Raw genomic sequence first — 13451 nt, forward strand, 5'->3', positions numbered from 1 at the left:
AGCCGTAAAATGCCAGACAACAATCAAATCAAATTCCCTCAATATTCCAAACATTCATTTACTGCAACTTATTTCTTACAATCATACACATTCAAGTCATGGGTAACTACTGGCTCATCCATGACTGGAAGTTAATGAACAATGATCAAAATTAAGAAACTTAATAGCTCAAAGGGCTAGCTACAGTAGGCATTGAGGTAATAGGCTCCTGAACAGATGTAAACAAGGTTCGATTATCAATCAAGCATCGCAAATTAACGAATAAGACCGTTGTACAGCGACCCTTTCATATGTTAAGCACCTCATTTATCTTAATCGATCGACCACAAATGAGGTGCTTAACATATGAAAGGGCTGCCGTACAAATACTCAGTAACATGAAATCAGCCTATGTCTGTCCTTTATAATAAGGACACCTCATTTAGTTCTGGCATGGTATTTGGGCTTTAATTAGTATTGGGCCTGTCTTATGATAAGAGACGGTCTTATCTAACAATTTGTGATCCAAATAATGTGTATCGTCCTTTTCTGTTTCATTTGTAAAGGAGGGAATGTATTTTAGTGCGTGCAAACAAGTCCTAGTTGATTTGGGCTTTAGTTCGTGTGTTTGAGCCTTTGAGGTATAGCTAGACCTGGTAAATGGGCCAGTCGGGTCGGGATTGGATTGGCTCATTTCTGGTATGTATACTCCGGATCACGTCATTTTCGAGATAATTATTATCAAGTTATTTTGGATAATAATCAGTATGCAACAATAAACATTCGAGTCGGTTTATATTGGGTCGGATCAATTCGGGTTCGAATCTTGAGTCCGAGTGTCGGGCCGGGCCATTCGTGTCGAGACAATTTTCTCAGGTCTACTTACAATCAGGTGTCGAGCCGGGTCAATTTTGTCAGGTGTAGGTATAGTTGTATAGGTGATAATTACCCAAGTCGAGATTAGGTCAAGTGATGTGAGGCATGTGACATAGAGTTTGAGATTTTCAATTTTTCTTTTCTTTTTTTTACAATGGGAAAAAATGTCACCAGGTAAACGTTAAGCAAAACTTATAATTATAATGATGAATATAAGAAATAAGGTGAACAATAAAAAAACAAGTATTACAATAAGTAAAGCTAACATAAGAATAATAATCTTCTTCATCTTGTGGGCAGCAATCGACGTCTCTACAATCTACACCTTTCTTCTAAAAACTCACAAGGCGTGTTGTGACTGCGATAATATAACAATATGAGATATATGGAATGTTTGACTCCGACAATCTATTCTTCCCATATTGACACTGACAAAAACAATCAACAATAAAATTCTCCAAGAAACTGTAAACTTTATATAAATTATTTCGACTCATCTAAATAAAAAGATATTTACTTTATAACAGGTTTTACAAACTTTCTTTTTAAAACCGTCTAATACGAAATTCTAAATCAAATGTATGCTTGGGTCTGGTTGACGTTGACGTTAAATTTTTTGGCACACAGACAAGTAGGTTAGCAAGTTTGGAATGCGTTAATAGGCCAGACTTTTGTAATATTTTAAAAAATGCCTACCCGTTTATTTTACGGGATGATATGGATTCGGTTTAATGGACGAGACGAACCATAAACACCCTGTAAAAATCAACTTTCAATTTAAGTTATGAGCTTATGTTTTCTCATTTAAATGACATTATAGTAATTTCAATTTATTTATTTTAAACGTAGCGAAGGGATTATATACTGTTGTTGACGGTAGACATCTCGGTTTACTCATTTTTTTTATTTTATTTTTTTAAACTTAATACAATGAAGATTAGTACAAATTGACAATGACATTTGACAATTGGATCGGGTCATCATTAATCGAGTGGAGGAGAATCAAAGTCGGTTTACCAAGGGTATTTTCGTCCAACTTTGTCTATAAATATACCACATACCCCCCTTCCTTCTCTTTGGTTTCTCATTCTTTCCAATTCTCATCCGCCGTCCTGATGAGAAAAAACTAGAGAGAAAAAAAAAACTAGAGAGAGAAAAAAACAGAGAGATTTCCGAGAACACAAATCCTTTCATTCTTTCTATTTCAATTAACTCACTATTAACACTAAAACCCCCAAAATTACAAAAAAAAATAAAAATAAAAAAATCTCAGAACTAATTACTTGAGATCATAACGAAGTTTTCGCTCGAATTAGATTAGATTAGATTAGATCGATAAACGATGGATACACGGTTTCCGTTTTCGCCGGCGGAGGTGACGAAAGTTCACATGATCCAGTTCGGTATCCTCAGCCCTGACGAAATTGTAATACGACCAAACCCTAGCTTTCACTTATTTAATTGCGAATTAATTTAATATAATTTATGATATATGATATGATATTGTGAATATTTTGCAGCGGCAAATGTCAGTGGTGCAAATCGAGTTTAGTGAAACGACGGAGCGAGGAAAGCCGAAACCTGGAGGACTTAGTGACTTAAGGCTTGGTACTATTGATCGTAAAATGAAGTGTGAGACATGTACCGCGAATATGGCGGAGTGTCCTGGTCATTTCGGTCATCTTGAGCTTGCTAAACCGATGTTTCATATCGGTTTTTTGAAGACGGTGCTTAGTATTATGCGTTGTGTTTGCTACAATTGCTCCAAACTGTTGGCTGATGAGGTTGCCTTTCTGTTTTTGCTTTTGTGTTTGTTATTACTCGTAATTACTACCTCCGTCCCAGTCAATTGTTTGCCATTCGTTAGTACTTGCTCCCCCTCCTGTCTCAGTCAATTGTTTACATTTGCTATTGAATTTACGCCTTCATTAATACTTGCTCCCTATGGCATAGTCACTTGTTTACCTTTGTTATTGAGTTTCCGGCTTTAGTAGCACTTACTCCCTTCATCCTGGTCAATTGTTTACCTTTGCCTTTGGACCTCCAACTTCATTGTTTGCCTTTGCTTTTGAATTCCGGCCTTCATTAATACTCACTCCGTTCCGGTCAATTGTTGTCCTTTGGTTTCGGCACAAAGACCAAGGAAAGGGGAGGGGGCCAATTACTAAATGACAAGTGGAACAAATTAAGTGTGAATGATCAAAATAGAAAGGATAACAATTGACTGAGAAAAATGGAATAGGACAACAAATGATCGGGGGGACAGAGGAAGTACTTGCTTCCCAAGTCTCAGTCATTAGGTTTACCTTGGTTATTGAGTTCCCGCCTTCGGTAATACCTACTTCCTTATTCCCAATCAATTGTTTACCATTGCTTTTGAATTCCGCCTTCAGTAATACTTGCTTCCCAAATCCCGATCAATTGTTTACCTTTGACATTGGATTTTCGGCTTCATTAGTACTTGTTTGCTCCGTCAATGTCAGTTGTTTTACCTTTGTTTTGTGTTTTTTTTTTTTTTTTTTTTTGCTTTCTATATAAAGGTAAATAAATGAATGGGGTGGTAAATTTGATTGTTTTTCCTCTTGTCGCAATCATTACAACTAATAAAAAGGTTAAACAAATGATGGAGGCATGTAGTATATTAGCTTATGGGAATATATTGGGAGTTGTTTGCTGTTTAATGTTGGATTCAGTGTTGATTGAATTGGTGTTATTACTAAATTTGGCAGGATGAGCACAAATTTAAGACAGCAATGAAAGTAAGAAATCCCAAAAACAGGTTAAAGAAAATATTGGAAGCGTCGAAAAGTAAAAGGAAATGTGAAGGAGGTGATGATATAAATATGGAAGGCGAGGATCGTGATGAGCCGGTGAAGAAAAGTCGGGGTGGGTGTGGTGCACAACAGCCGACATTCACTATTGAAGGGATGAAAATTATAGCAGAATATAAGATGACTAAGAAGAAAAGTGATGATCAGGAACAGCTTCCTGAGCCTGTCGAGCGAAAGCAGCAGCTTACTGCTGAAAAGGTTTGTTTAGAGGATGTTGACGTATTTTGAGAAATGTCGTGAAATGGGCTGAATGGTGGATGTACTAACGTAACTCACAATTTTTTTGCACTCCAGGTGCTTAGTGTTTTGAAGAGGATCAGTGACGAAGACTGTTCGCTGCTCGGTTTTAACCCCAAGTATGCACGCCCTGACTGGATGATTCTTCAAGTTCTTCCAATCCCTCCACCTCCTGTCAGACCTTCTGTCATGATGGACACTTCTTCTAGGAGTGAGGCAAGTGTCTGCTTGTCTTTCAATCGTTCTGCATCTTTGATTACATCATTGTGTGACTATGGTTTATTCTATCGTGTTTCTTTGTTTAGGACGATTTGACCCACCAGTTGGCGATGATCATTCGGCATAATGATAATTTGAGGAGACAAGAGCGGAATGGGGCTCCTGCTCATATTATATCGGAGTTTGCACAGTTGCTTCAGTTTCACATTGCTACATACTTTGATAATGAGCTACCGGGGCAGCCAAGGGTTGGTCCCTTCTTTTTGTGCCTCTTTTGCTAACTATTTGTAATAATTCTGTAGGGCCTTGTTTACGTGTAGAAGCAAGGCTGACTCTGTGTTTACTTTTAGGCTACGCAACGTTCAGGTAGGCCTATCAAATCAATATGTAGCCGACTGAAAGCTAAAGAGGGGCGTATTAGAGGCAATCTGATGGGAAAGCGTGTCGACTTTTCTGCCCGTACTGTAATTACGCCTGACCCAAATATCAACATTGATCAATTGGGGGTGCCGTGGAGTATAGCCTTGAATCTCACGTATCCTGAAACTGTAACACCATACAATATTGAGAGGTACCATCTTCTTCCTAGTTCCTTATATTTCTTTGTAGTTACATGCTCTTAGAACTCTCTTTTATACTTTCTTTCCCGAACAGGTTGAAAGAGCTTGTTGACTATGGTCCTCATCCGCCACCCGGTAAAACTGGTGCAAAATATATCATTAGGGACGATGGTCAGAGGCTTGATCTCCGTTATTTGAAGAAGAGTAGTGATCATCATCTGGAACTGGGATATAAGGTATGGATTTTGTACATGTGGTTGTGATGTTATCGGCTCAATCATTTTTTTTTTCCCCTTCTGTGTTTGAGATTAACCGACTTTTTTGCTGTTCAATGAAGGTGGAGCGGCATTTGAATGACGGGGACTTTGTGCTTTTCAACCGGCAGCCCAGCCTTCATAAAATGTCTATTATGGGGCACAGAATAAAGATTATGCCATATTCTACATTCCGTTTGAATCTGTCTGTCACTTCACCATACAATGCTGATTTTGATGGTGATGAAATGAACATGCACGTTCCCCAATCTTTTGAGACTCGAGCTGAAGTTCTTGAGCTGATGATGGTGCCTAAATGTATTGTATCCCCACAAGCCAACAAGCCTGTCATGGGTATTGTGCAGGATACCCTGTTGGGCTGCCGCAAAATCACGAAAAGAGACACCTTTATAGAGAAGGTAACATACTTTTGGACATTCTCTTTTATTCAGATATCATTGTACCGTAATTTAGTCTCCTTAATTAATTGCTTCCTTTTTGGTGTTTTTCCTGTTTCGCAGGACGTCTTCATGAATATTCTTATGTGGTGGGAAGATTTTGATGGTAAAGTTCCCCAGCCATCTATATTGAAGCCGAGGCCTATTTGGACAGGAAAACAAGTATTCAATCTTATTATACCAAAGCAGATAAATCTCGTGAGATTTGCAGCATGGCACCAGGAAACTGAAACAGGGCACCTGACTCCTGGTGATACCCGAGTTCTCATTGAGAGAGGAGAATTACTTGCAGGCACATTGTGTAAGAAGACTCTAGGGACTGGAGGTGGGAGTCTGATCCATGTAATCTGGTATGTAACCACTGCTTTCAAAATTTTGTTTTAAAAGAAATATGTTTCCTTTCTTGATGCTTATTATTTAAAATCATTTTAAGTCGTGGTTTGTTCGAATTGGATGCAGGGAAGAAGTTGGACCTGATGCAGCTCGCAAATTTTTAGGTCACACTCAGTGGCTTGTCAATTATTGGCTATTACAGAATGGTTTCAGTATTGGGATTGGTGATACCATTGCTGACGCTGCAACTATGGAAATTATTAATGAAACTATTTCTAAAGCCAAGAATGAAGTGAAAGGTCTGATCAGAGCTTTCCAGGAAAAACAGCTAGAGCCTGAACCTGGGCGTACAATGAAGGAGTCATTTGAAAACAGAGTTAACCAGGTATTTTGCATCATATGTTTTTGTGCTTGCGTGCTTGCTTCTCTAATCTGTCGTGCATATCTAAATACTGAAAAATCTTAATTATAGGTTTTAAATAAAGCTCGTGATGACGCTGGAAGTTTTGCACAAAAGAGTTTATCTGAGAGCAACAACTTGAAGGCTATGGTTACTGCAGGATCTAAAGGAAGTTTTATCAATATATCCCAAATGACTGCTTGTGTGGGTCAGCAGAATGTTGAAGGCAAGCGTATACCTTTCCATTTTATTGGTCGATCGCTGCCTCATTTCACAAAAGATGACTATGGGCCCGAGAGTCGTGGGTTTGTGGAGAACTCCTATTTAAGAGGTCTGACACCCCAAGAATTCTTTTTCCATGCTATGGGTGGTAGAGAAGGTCTAATTGATACTGCTGTCAAAACTTCTGAGACTGGGTACATTCAGCGGAGGCTGGTAAAGGCTATGGAAGATATCATGGTAAAATATGATGGGACTGTCAGAAATTCTCTTGGGGATGTTATACAGTTTCTTTATGGTGAAGATGGCATGGACTCTGTTTGGATAGAGTCCCAGAAGTTGGATTCATTGAAAATGAAGAAGTCAGAATTTGATGCAACTTACAGATATGAGTTTGATGCTGAGAACTGGGAGCCAGATTATATGTTGAAAGAACATGTGGATGATCTGAAAACAATTCGTGAGTTCCGCAATGTGTTCGATGCTGAAGTGCAAAAGCTTGAAGCTGATAGATTTCAACTTGCCACAGAGATTGCAGCCACTGGTGACAACTCTTGGCCACTTCCGGTTAATCTCAAAAGGCTCCTATGGAATGCCCAAAAAACATTCAAGGTTGATAACCGAGAAAAGTCTGATATGCACCCAATGGAAATCGTTGAAGCGGTTGATAAGCTTCAGGAGAGGCTGAAAGTTGTTCCTGGTGATGATTTTCTGAGTATAGAGGCTCAAAAGAATGCCACCCTCTTTTTTAATATCTTACTTCGAAGTACTCTGGCCAGCAAACGTGTCTTGAAGGAGTTTAAGCTAAATCGTGAAGCATTTGAGTGGGTTGTTGGTGAGATTGAGTCCCGATTTTTACAGTCTCTGGTAGCACCAGGAGAGATGATAGGTTGCGTTGCTGCTCAATCAATTGGTGAGCCTGCCACTCAAATGACTCTGAACACTTTCCATTATGCTGGTGTGAGTGCCAAGAATGTCACTCTGGGTGTTCCAAGGTTAAGGGAGATTATCAATGTGGCCAAGAAGATAAAAACCCCTTCTTTGTCGGTCTATTTGAAGCCTGAAGTAAGCAGCACAAAGGAGCGGGCCAAAAATGTCCAGTGTGCTTTGGAATACACTACTTTGCGTTGTGTGACACATGCCACTGAAGTGTGGTATGATCCAGATCCTATGAGCACAATAATTGAGGAGGATGTGGATTTTGTCAGGTCGTACTATGAGATGCCGGATGATGAGGTTTCACCTGACAAAATATCTCCCTGGTTGCTTCGTATCGAGCTGAACCGGGAGATGATGGTAGATAAAAAACTGAGCATGGCTGATATTGCGGAGAAGATAAACTTGGAGTTCAGTGATGACCTAACTTGTATCTTCAATGACGACAATGCAGAAAAGCTTATCCTTCGTATTCGTATAATGAACGATGAAGGTTCGAAGGGAGAAGTCCTAGATGAGTCTGCTGAGGATGATGTGTTTTTAAAGAAGGTCGCCGGTAACATGCTTACTGAGATGGCTCTGAAAGGCACTCTAGATATCAACAAGGTTTTTATTAAACAAGCCAAAGTCAATAAATTTGATGAGGGGAAGGGTTTCAAGTCTGAGACTGAGTGGATGTTGGATACTGAAGGTGTTAATCTTTTGTCTGTTATGTGCCATGAGGATGTTGATGCTTCAAGGACGACAAGCAATCACTTGATTGAAGTTATGGAAGTCCTTGGGATTGAGGCTGTCCGTAAGGCTTTGCTTGATGAATTGCGAGTTGTCATATCATTTGATGGATCATACGTAAACTATCGCCATTTGGCCATATTATGTGATACTATGACTTACAGGGGTCATTTGATGGCTATTACCCGTCATGGTATCAATCGAAATGATACCGGGCCTTTGATGCGGTGCTCCTTTGAAGAAACAGTCGATATCCTTCTTGATGCTGCTGTTTATGCAGAATCTGATTATTTGAGGGGAGTGACAGAAAATATCATGTTGGGCCAGCTTGCACCCATTGGGACTGGTGGTTGTTCGTTATATCTTAACGAGGAGATGTTGAGGCATGCTATTGAACTCCATCTCCCAAGCTATGTGGAAGGTTTGGAGTTTGGCATGACTCCTGCTCGGTCGCCCATCTCTGGGACTCCTTATCATGACAGCGGTATGATGTCTCCGAATTACTCGTATAGCCCCAATGCCCGCCTCTCACCATCGTCAGATGCCCAATTTTCACCTTATGTTGGTGGAATGGGTTTCTCTCCCGCTTTATCTCCTGGTTATCTCCCAGCTGCGTATAACCCGGGCTCCCCTAGCTATAGTCCATCGTCACCTGAATATAGCCCTGCCTCACCTAATTATAGCCCAACCTCCCCCAGTTATAGCCCTAGTTCTCCTAGCTATAGTCCCTCAAGTCCAGCATATTCACCAACCAGTCCATCATACAGCCCTACTTCACCGAGTTACAGCCCTACTTCACCGAGCTACAGCCCAACATCTCCAAGCTATAGCCCAACGTCGCCAAGCTATAGCCCAACTTCCCCGGCTTACAGTCCTACTTCTCCTGCTTACAGTCCCACTTCCCCGGCTTACAGCCCCACATCTCCATCATACAGCCCAACTTCCCCGTCTTATAGCCCAACATCCCCATCTTACAGCCCGACTTCCCCATCATACAGCCCTACGTCACCCTCGTACAGCCCCACATCTCCTTCATACAGTCCCACATCACCAGCTTACAGCCCGACGTCTCCAGGATACAGTCCCACTTCACCTAGCTACAGTCCCACTTCACCAAGTTACAGTCCTACGTCTCCAAGTTATAACCCATCAGCCAAATACAGTCCATCACTTGCCTACTCCCCAAGCAGCCCAAGAATTTCACCGTCGAGTCCATACAGTCCAACCTCTCCAAACTACAGGTATTCTTTGGTTCTGCTGGACTTCTATATCCCTTTGTTTGTTTTGTCAATGCTCTTACTGACCTACTATCCTGAAGTACATTTTCTGCAATTTTCTTAGCAGTAAATTTTTTCTAGGTTTTGTGGCTGTGTGTCCATCTTATTGTGCATTGTTACTTGTTTTTCAGCCCAACATCACCATCATACTCACCGACTTCACCGTCTTATTCCCCTTCAAGTCCAAGTTACAGTCCAAGCAGGTACTGTTTTAATGATCTGGCATTTCTTGTACTCTTTAGAACCTGGGTTATTTGTGATAAAAAAGCACGAGTTCTATAAACTGTCGGGAAATGACAGCAAGGTGGATGGATGCCTGTAATTTGGTGTATGACATTATATTTTTTTTAAAACACTGAAACGATTTTTGTTTTTAAAGTTATTGACATTGTTCTCCCTTCAGCCCATATAATGCAGGCTCAGTTCCGGATTATAGCCCAAGTTCTCCACAGTACAGGTAAAAATAGAGTTAATTATTCGAGTTTGTTGGTTGGTCACTTCTCACAATTCTTATGGCGCAATATTACGAGTCATTGACTATGCAATTTTTGATATGTGCAGTCCAAGCGCTGGGTACTCTCCAAGTGCTCCTGGCTACTCGCCGTCATCCACCAGCCAATACACTCCAAAGGATGATCAGAACAACCAGTGAAAAAATCGATAGATGGTTGGACAGGCACTGACCCAGTTGAACAAGGGTTTAGACTAGCCGAAGACTGATGCTTGTGTAATTGTCCTTTTTAGAGAAACTTGTATTTATTACTGAATCCCGGACTTTGTTTTCAAGTTTTTATTTTAAGTCCGTTGTGCAGCGATATTATGTCGCTGCCTATATTTGCTTTGGTAAAACTGGCTGGATCTGGAAATAAGAAATGTATAAGTGAATCATTTGCTGTTTCCATATTTATTGTAGAAAAACAATGATTCCGGAATCACTTTCCATTGTATCTCTAACTTTAGAGAATTACTTGACACGTTGAATAGGTTTTATAGGGATGACAACGAGTTAGGTTTATAGGACTGGGACTGAAACTTAGATTTGTGTCATTCATGTTAGATCTGGATCCGCATCCAAATGTGGATCCGGAAGAGTATTGGCTTGTAAGGGTTTATTTAAATCTTATTTATGGTGTTCGTTTCTTTAATTTTGTTAATATATTACTTTTTGTTTCCAAAATAAATTAAGAAAGACTCATGATAATCATTCGAGCCAATGAAATTAGCAAATCTATCCGTGGACGTATTGAAAATACAAAGCGTCTTGCTTGTGACGGGTACATTTTGTCACATGCCGAAGACAAGTTATTAGAACAATTTCTTAAGCTATAATAATTTGTCATTAAAATGGTCACATTTTGTTGTTAAAATGGCGACATTTGACCCGTCTTCAGCTTATGACGAAAAGTGTCCGTCTTCAATGAGAATTGGTGTTGAAAATATATCAAGAAGTAAAAACTGTAAATTCCGGTACTGTATTCAAGTGGGTAATGGTATTGCTCGCATTTACTGTCGGAGTGAGGCGGATTATGATGTTTGGGATTTAAGTGCTCACACCAGATGCATTTAAGTGTTCGGAAATGATTATTGAATAACTTAATTACAAGTGCGAGATATTTACATACTATTGCACGAATTTGAGAATGCTACTAATTTACACTTTTCGAGAAACTCTAGGCTTTCTCGTCGCTAATCTGATGACAGGAAGCTGTATAATCAAAGTTGTGCTGGTAACTGACTCTGTACCCAAGCATCAAAACCGCCTGCAATGTCCATGATGCCGGTATAACCCTGTCGCATTAAGTCATAAACTCATTAGCAGTCCGATAAGCTATACTAACAGTAACAGCAGAAAGACGAAACAGAAGAGAGGTTATACTAACAGCTGACAGAAGCTCATTGGCAGCCATGAGCGATCTCTTCCCGCTCTGACAACCCTGTTTGTAGAAGACATAATCAAGTCATGGACATTGCTTAATAAAATCCTTCATTGATTTTTTTTTTTGTTGACCAGAAGTATCCCTTCCGACAGCTGGGACAATCTCCTTCGGGGTATTGAAGACAATTTAATGGGTTAACCCTCCTAAGTTTAACCCTCCCAAGTTTAGCTTATTCATTCGTAAGAGTCAGGAATCGAACCCATAACCACTTGTTTAAGATATGAGAGCCCTTACCACTCACACCAGCCAACTTTGGTATCCTTACTTGATTAGAATGAACAAAATAAGAGAGACGAGAGCGAGTGCGAAAGAGAGAAGAAAGTCTCACAATTAAGATTTCATCATCTTTGTCAAACTGTGCAAACACCTGCTCTTTGAATTTAGAGTTCTTCGCCATCCCTGCATACCAAATCGTAGGATATATTAGAATGAATGAAATAAAAACCAGTCGAGTCGAGTCTGATCCAGTGGTGGAGCTAGGGGGGGCTAGTAGGGACAGTCGTCCCCCTAGCGGTTGAGTTTTTCGAAGTTTTTAGTTAGATTTTTTGATTTTTTTTCGAGTGTGCCTTATATTATTACCCATCAGTCCCCCTAAAATTTTTCGCACCCCTAAACTCAAATCCTGGCTCCGCCACTCTGGTCTAACCCAGAGATTACCTGCTCTGCAAATTAAGTAGATTACCTGAACCGACTTTGATCAAGTAAGGCACATTAACAGCACCGTACACATGCCCTGCGTTGTATTCTTCTGGGGTCCTACAGAGCCAGAAAATGGTATTACGCGGGATTGACAGGCTCGAAGTTTGGATACATAAGAGTATAATACAGAGAAGGTGGTGTACCGGACGTCCAAGTAGTGATGACCAGCCTGAAGAAGTTCGTGAGCTACACGCACTGGCACCGATGTGGGACCTCGAACGACTGTCGACTCCAAATGGGTTGCCGTGCCAGCTCTCTTCCAATTTCGACTACAGTCATAAATAATACATACATAGTTAAGACTAGCATTGGCGGAGCCAGAATCGTTTAACTGTGTTCTAATGTAATTGTTATTCATTTCTTATTACGGGGTCTTAATGACATAACATCTTCAAAAGAGAAATATTAAAGATAAAAAATGTCAATTGTCGAAAAGCTGTTGGGACCCTCTATGCCACTAGTTAAGAGTCAAGTAAAATTACATTCATCAAATAGTACAAATAATATCTTTCCACCAGTTGTATAATAGCATTATTTAACTGCATCAAAATTATCGAGCTCTCACACAAACTTATTGACTTATTTTACAAGTTATTGAGCTATTTTACGAAGTTATTGAACTTAATAATTATTATGTTAAGCTCAACAACTTTGTACCATAGCTCGATAATTTTATTAATAAAGCTCGACAACTTTGTAACAAAACTCAACAATATTGAATAAGTTGTATATATAACCAGTTGTATATTACATCAACTGATCAAATAGATAGATAGATAGATACCTGTTGGTGGAACGTCTGGCATCTCCTGGAGCAATGAAACGACATCGTACATAGAATTGAGATAGGTTCGGGTTGGGGTTGAGGCTTGATGGTACTGGTGTCACATTGGTACCGAAAGGTGTTGTTATTGCTGTCGCCGATGCTGCTGCCATTTTCAATGTTTTAATGTAGTTTTTGTGAAGGAGGAATGCTTGTAATTTTGTAAATTGAAATGTATAATACGCGGTAGTATTTAAAGGCATGGCTAGCAATTAAAAATGATCCAGAAAACTATAAGGCAGAAAATGAGAAAGATAGGGACAAATACAATATGAAAATGATTCATTGCCACGCCATGTACGTGTGTGGATATATTTTGTTGATCATTGTTAATAATGCAAGTGGACAACATTGACTGGACTCATACTAAGGCATCTAACCCTATTTTCTGGATAAGCATTCTTCACAATGATATTACGGTTGGTCTCTCTTGTAACGGGATACAAATTATGACCGAAAATATGTGTCTATTTTATCTACAAATTCTTACTTATCAGATAATCAGTGGCGGAGTCGGGATTTCCCAGGACGAAATAATTTAGCAATTTGAAAAAACTTTGGAAATTTAACTAAAAACTTCGGATTTTTCCATTTTCAGCGAGGACGAGCGCTCCTGCTAGCCCCCCACCCTTTAACTCCACCACTGCAAATAATAATTACTTTTCACATTTCCTCCGTCAC

At 39.8% G+C, this 13451-nt stretch overlaps 2 protein-coding genes across 2 annotated transcripts; one reads left to right on the forward strand and one right to left on the reverse strand.

Moving 5' to 3' along the window:
* Positions 1–1930: 1930 nt before the first annotated feature.
* LOC141622310 (DNA-directed RNA polymerase II subunit RPB1-like) lies at positions 1931–10243 on the forward strand. Its single transcript, XM_074438362.1, has 14 exons — positions 1931–2281; positions 2376–2639; positions 3585–3884; positions 3981–4139; positions 4229–4390; positions 4493–4713; positions 4797–4938; positions 5040–5375; positions 5478–5764; positions 5874–6132; positions 6220–9275; positions 9443–9514; positions 9715–9768; positions 9873–10243. Exons 1-14 carry the CDS (start codon positions 2198–2200, stop codon positions 9961–9963), a joined length of 5487 nt encoding a protein of 1828 aa, XP_074294463.1. The 5' UTR covers positions 1931–2197; the 3' UTR covers positions 9964–10243.
* A 641-nt stretch (positions 10244–10884) lies between these two features.
* On the reverse strand, positions 10885–13104 carry LOC141622311 (thiosulfate sulfurtransferase 16, chloroplastic-like). The gene is made up of 6 exons (XM_074438363.1): positions 12732–13104; positions 12091–12216; positions 11931–12004; positions 11577–11647; positions 11192–11245; positions 10885–11099 (listed from the first exon to the last, which is right to left on the reverse strand). The coding sequence occupies exons 1-6, from the start codon at positions 12971–12973 to the stop codon at positions 11025–11027; spliced, it is 642 nt and encodes a 213-aa protein (XP_074294464.1). The 5' UTR covers positions 12974–13104; the 3' UTR covers positions 10885–11024.
* Between the last annotated feature and the right edge of the window lie 347 nt (positions 13105–13451).

The sequence above is a fragment of the Silene latifolia genome, chromosome X, assembly GCF_048544455.1.
Source record: "Silene latifolia isolate original U9 population chromosome X, ASM4854445v1, whole genome shotgun sequence".
Lineage (NCBI taxonomy): Eukaryota > Viridiplantae > Streptophyta > Magnoliopsida > Caryophyllales > Caryophyllaceae > Silene > Silene latifolia.

Excerpts from the sequence above, each read along its gene's own strand:
- LOC141622310 (XM_074438362.1), top strand. The coding sequence starts at position 2,198 with ATGGATACACGGTTTCCGTTTTCGCCGGCGGAGGTGACGAAAGTTCAC. Across the intron at positions 4,714-4,796 it reads ACACCATACAATATTGAGAG|GTTGAAAGAGCTTGTTGACT; the intron begins GTACCATCTTCT and ends TTTCCCGAACAG. Across the intron at positions 6,133-6,219 it reads TTGAAAACAGAGTTAACCAG|GTTTTAAATAAAGCTCGTGA; the intron begins GTATTTTGCATC and ends TCTTAATTATAG.
- LOC141622311 (XM_074438363.1), bottom strand. The coding sequence starts at position 12,973 with ATGCCTTTAAATACTACCGCGTATTATACATTTCAATTTACAAAATTA. Across the intron at positions 12,217-12,731 it reads GCCAGACGTTCCACCAACAG|TCGAAATTGGAAGAGAGCTG; the intron begins GTATCTATCTAT and ends TTATGACTGTAG. Across the intron at positions 11,648-11,930 it reads CTTGATCAAAGTCGGTTCAG|GGATGGCGAAGAACTCTAAA; the intron begins GTAATCTACTTA and ends TTTGGTATGCAG.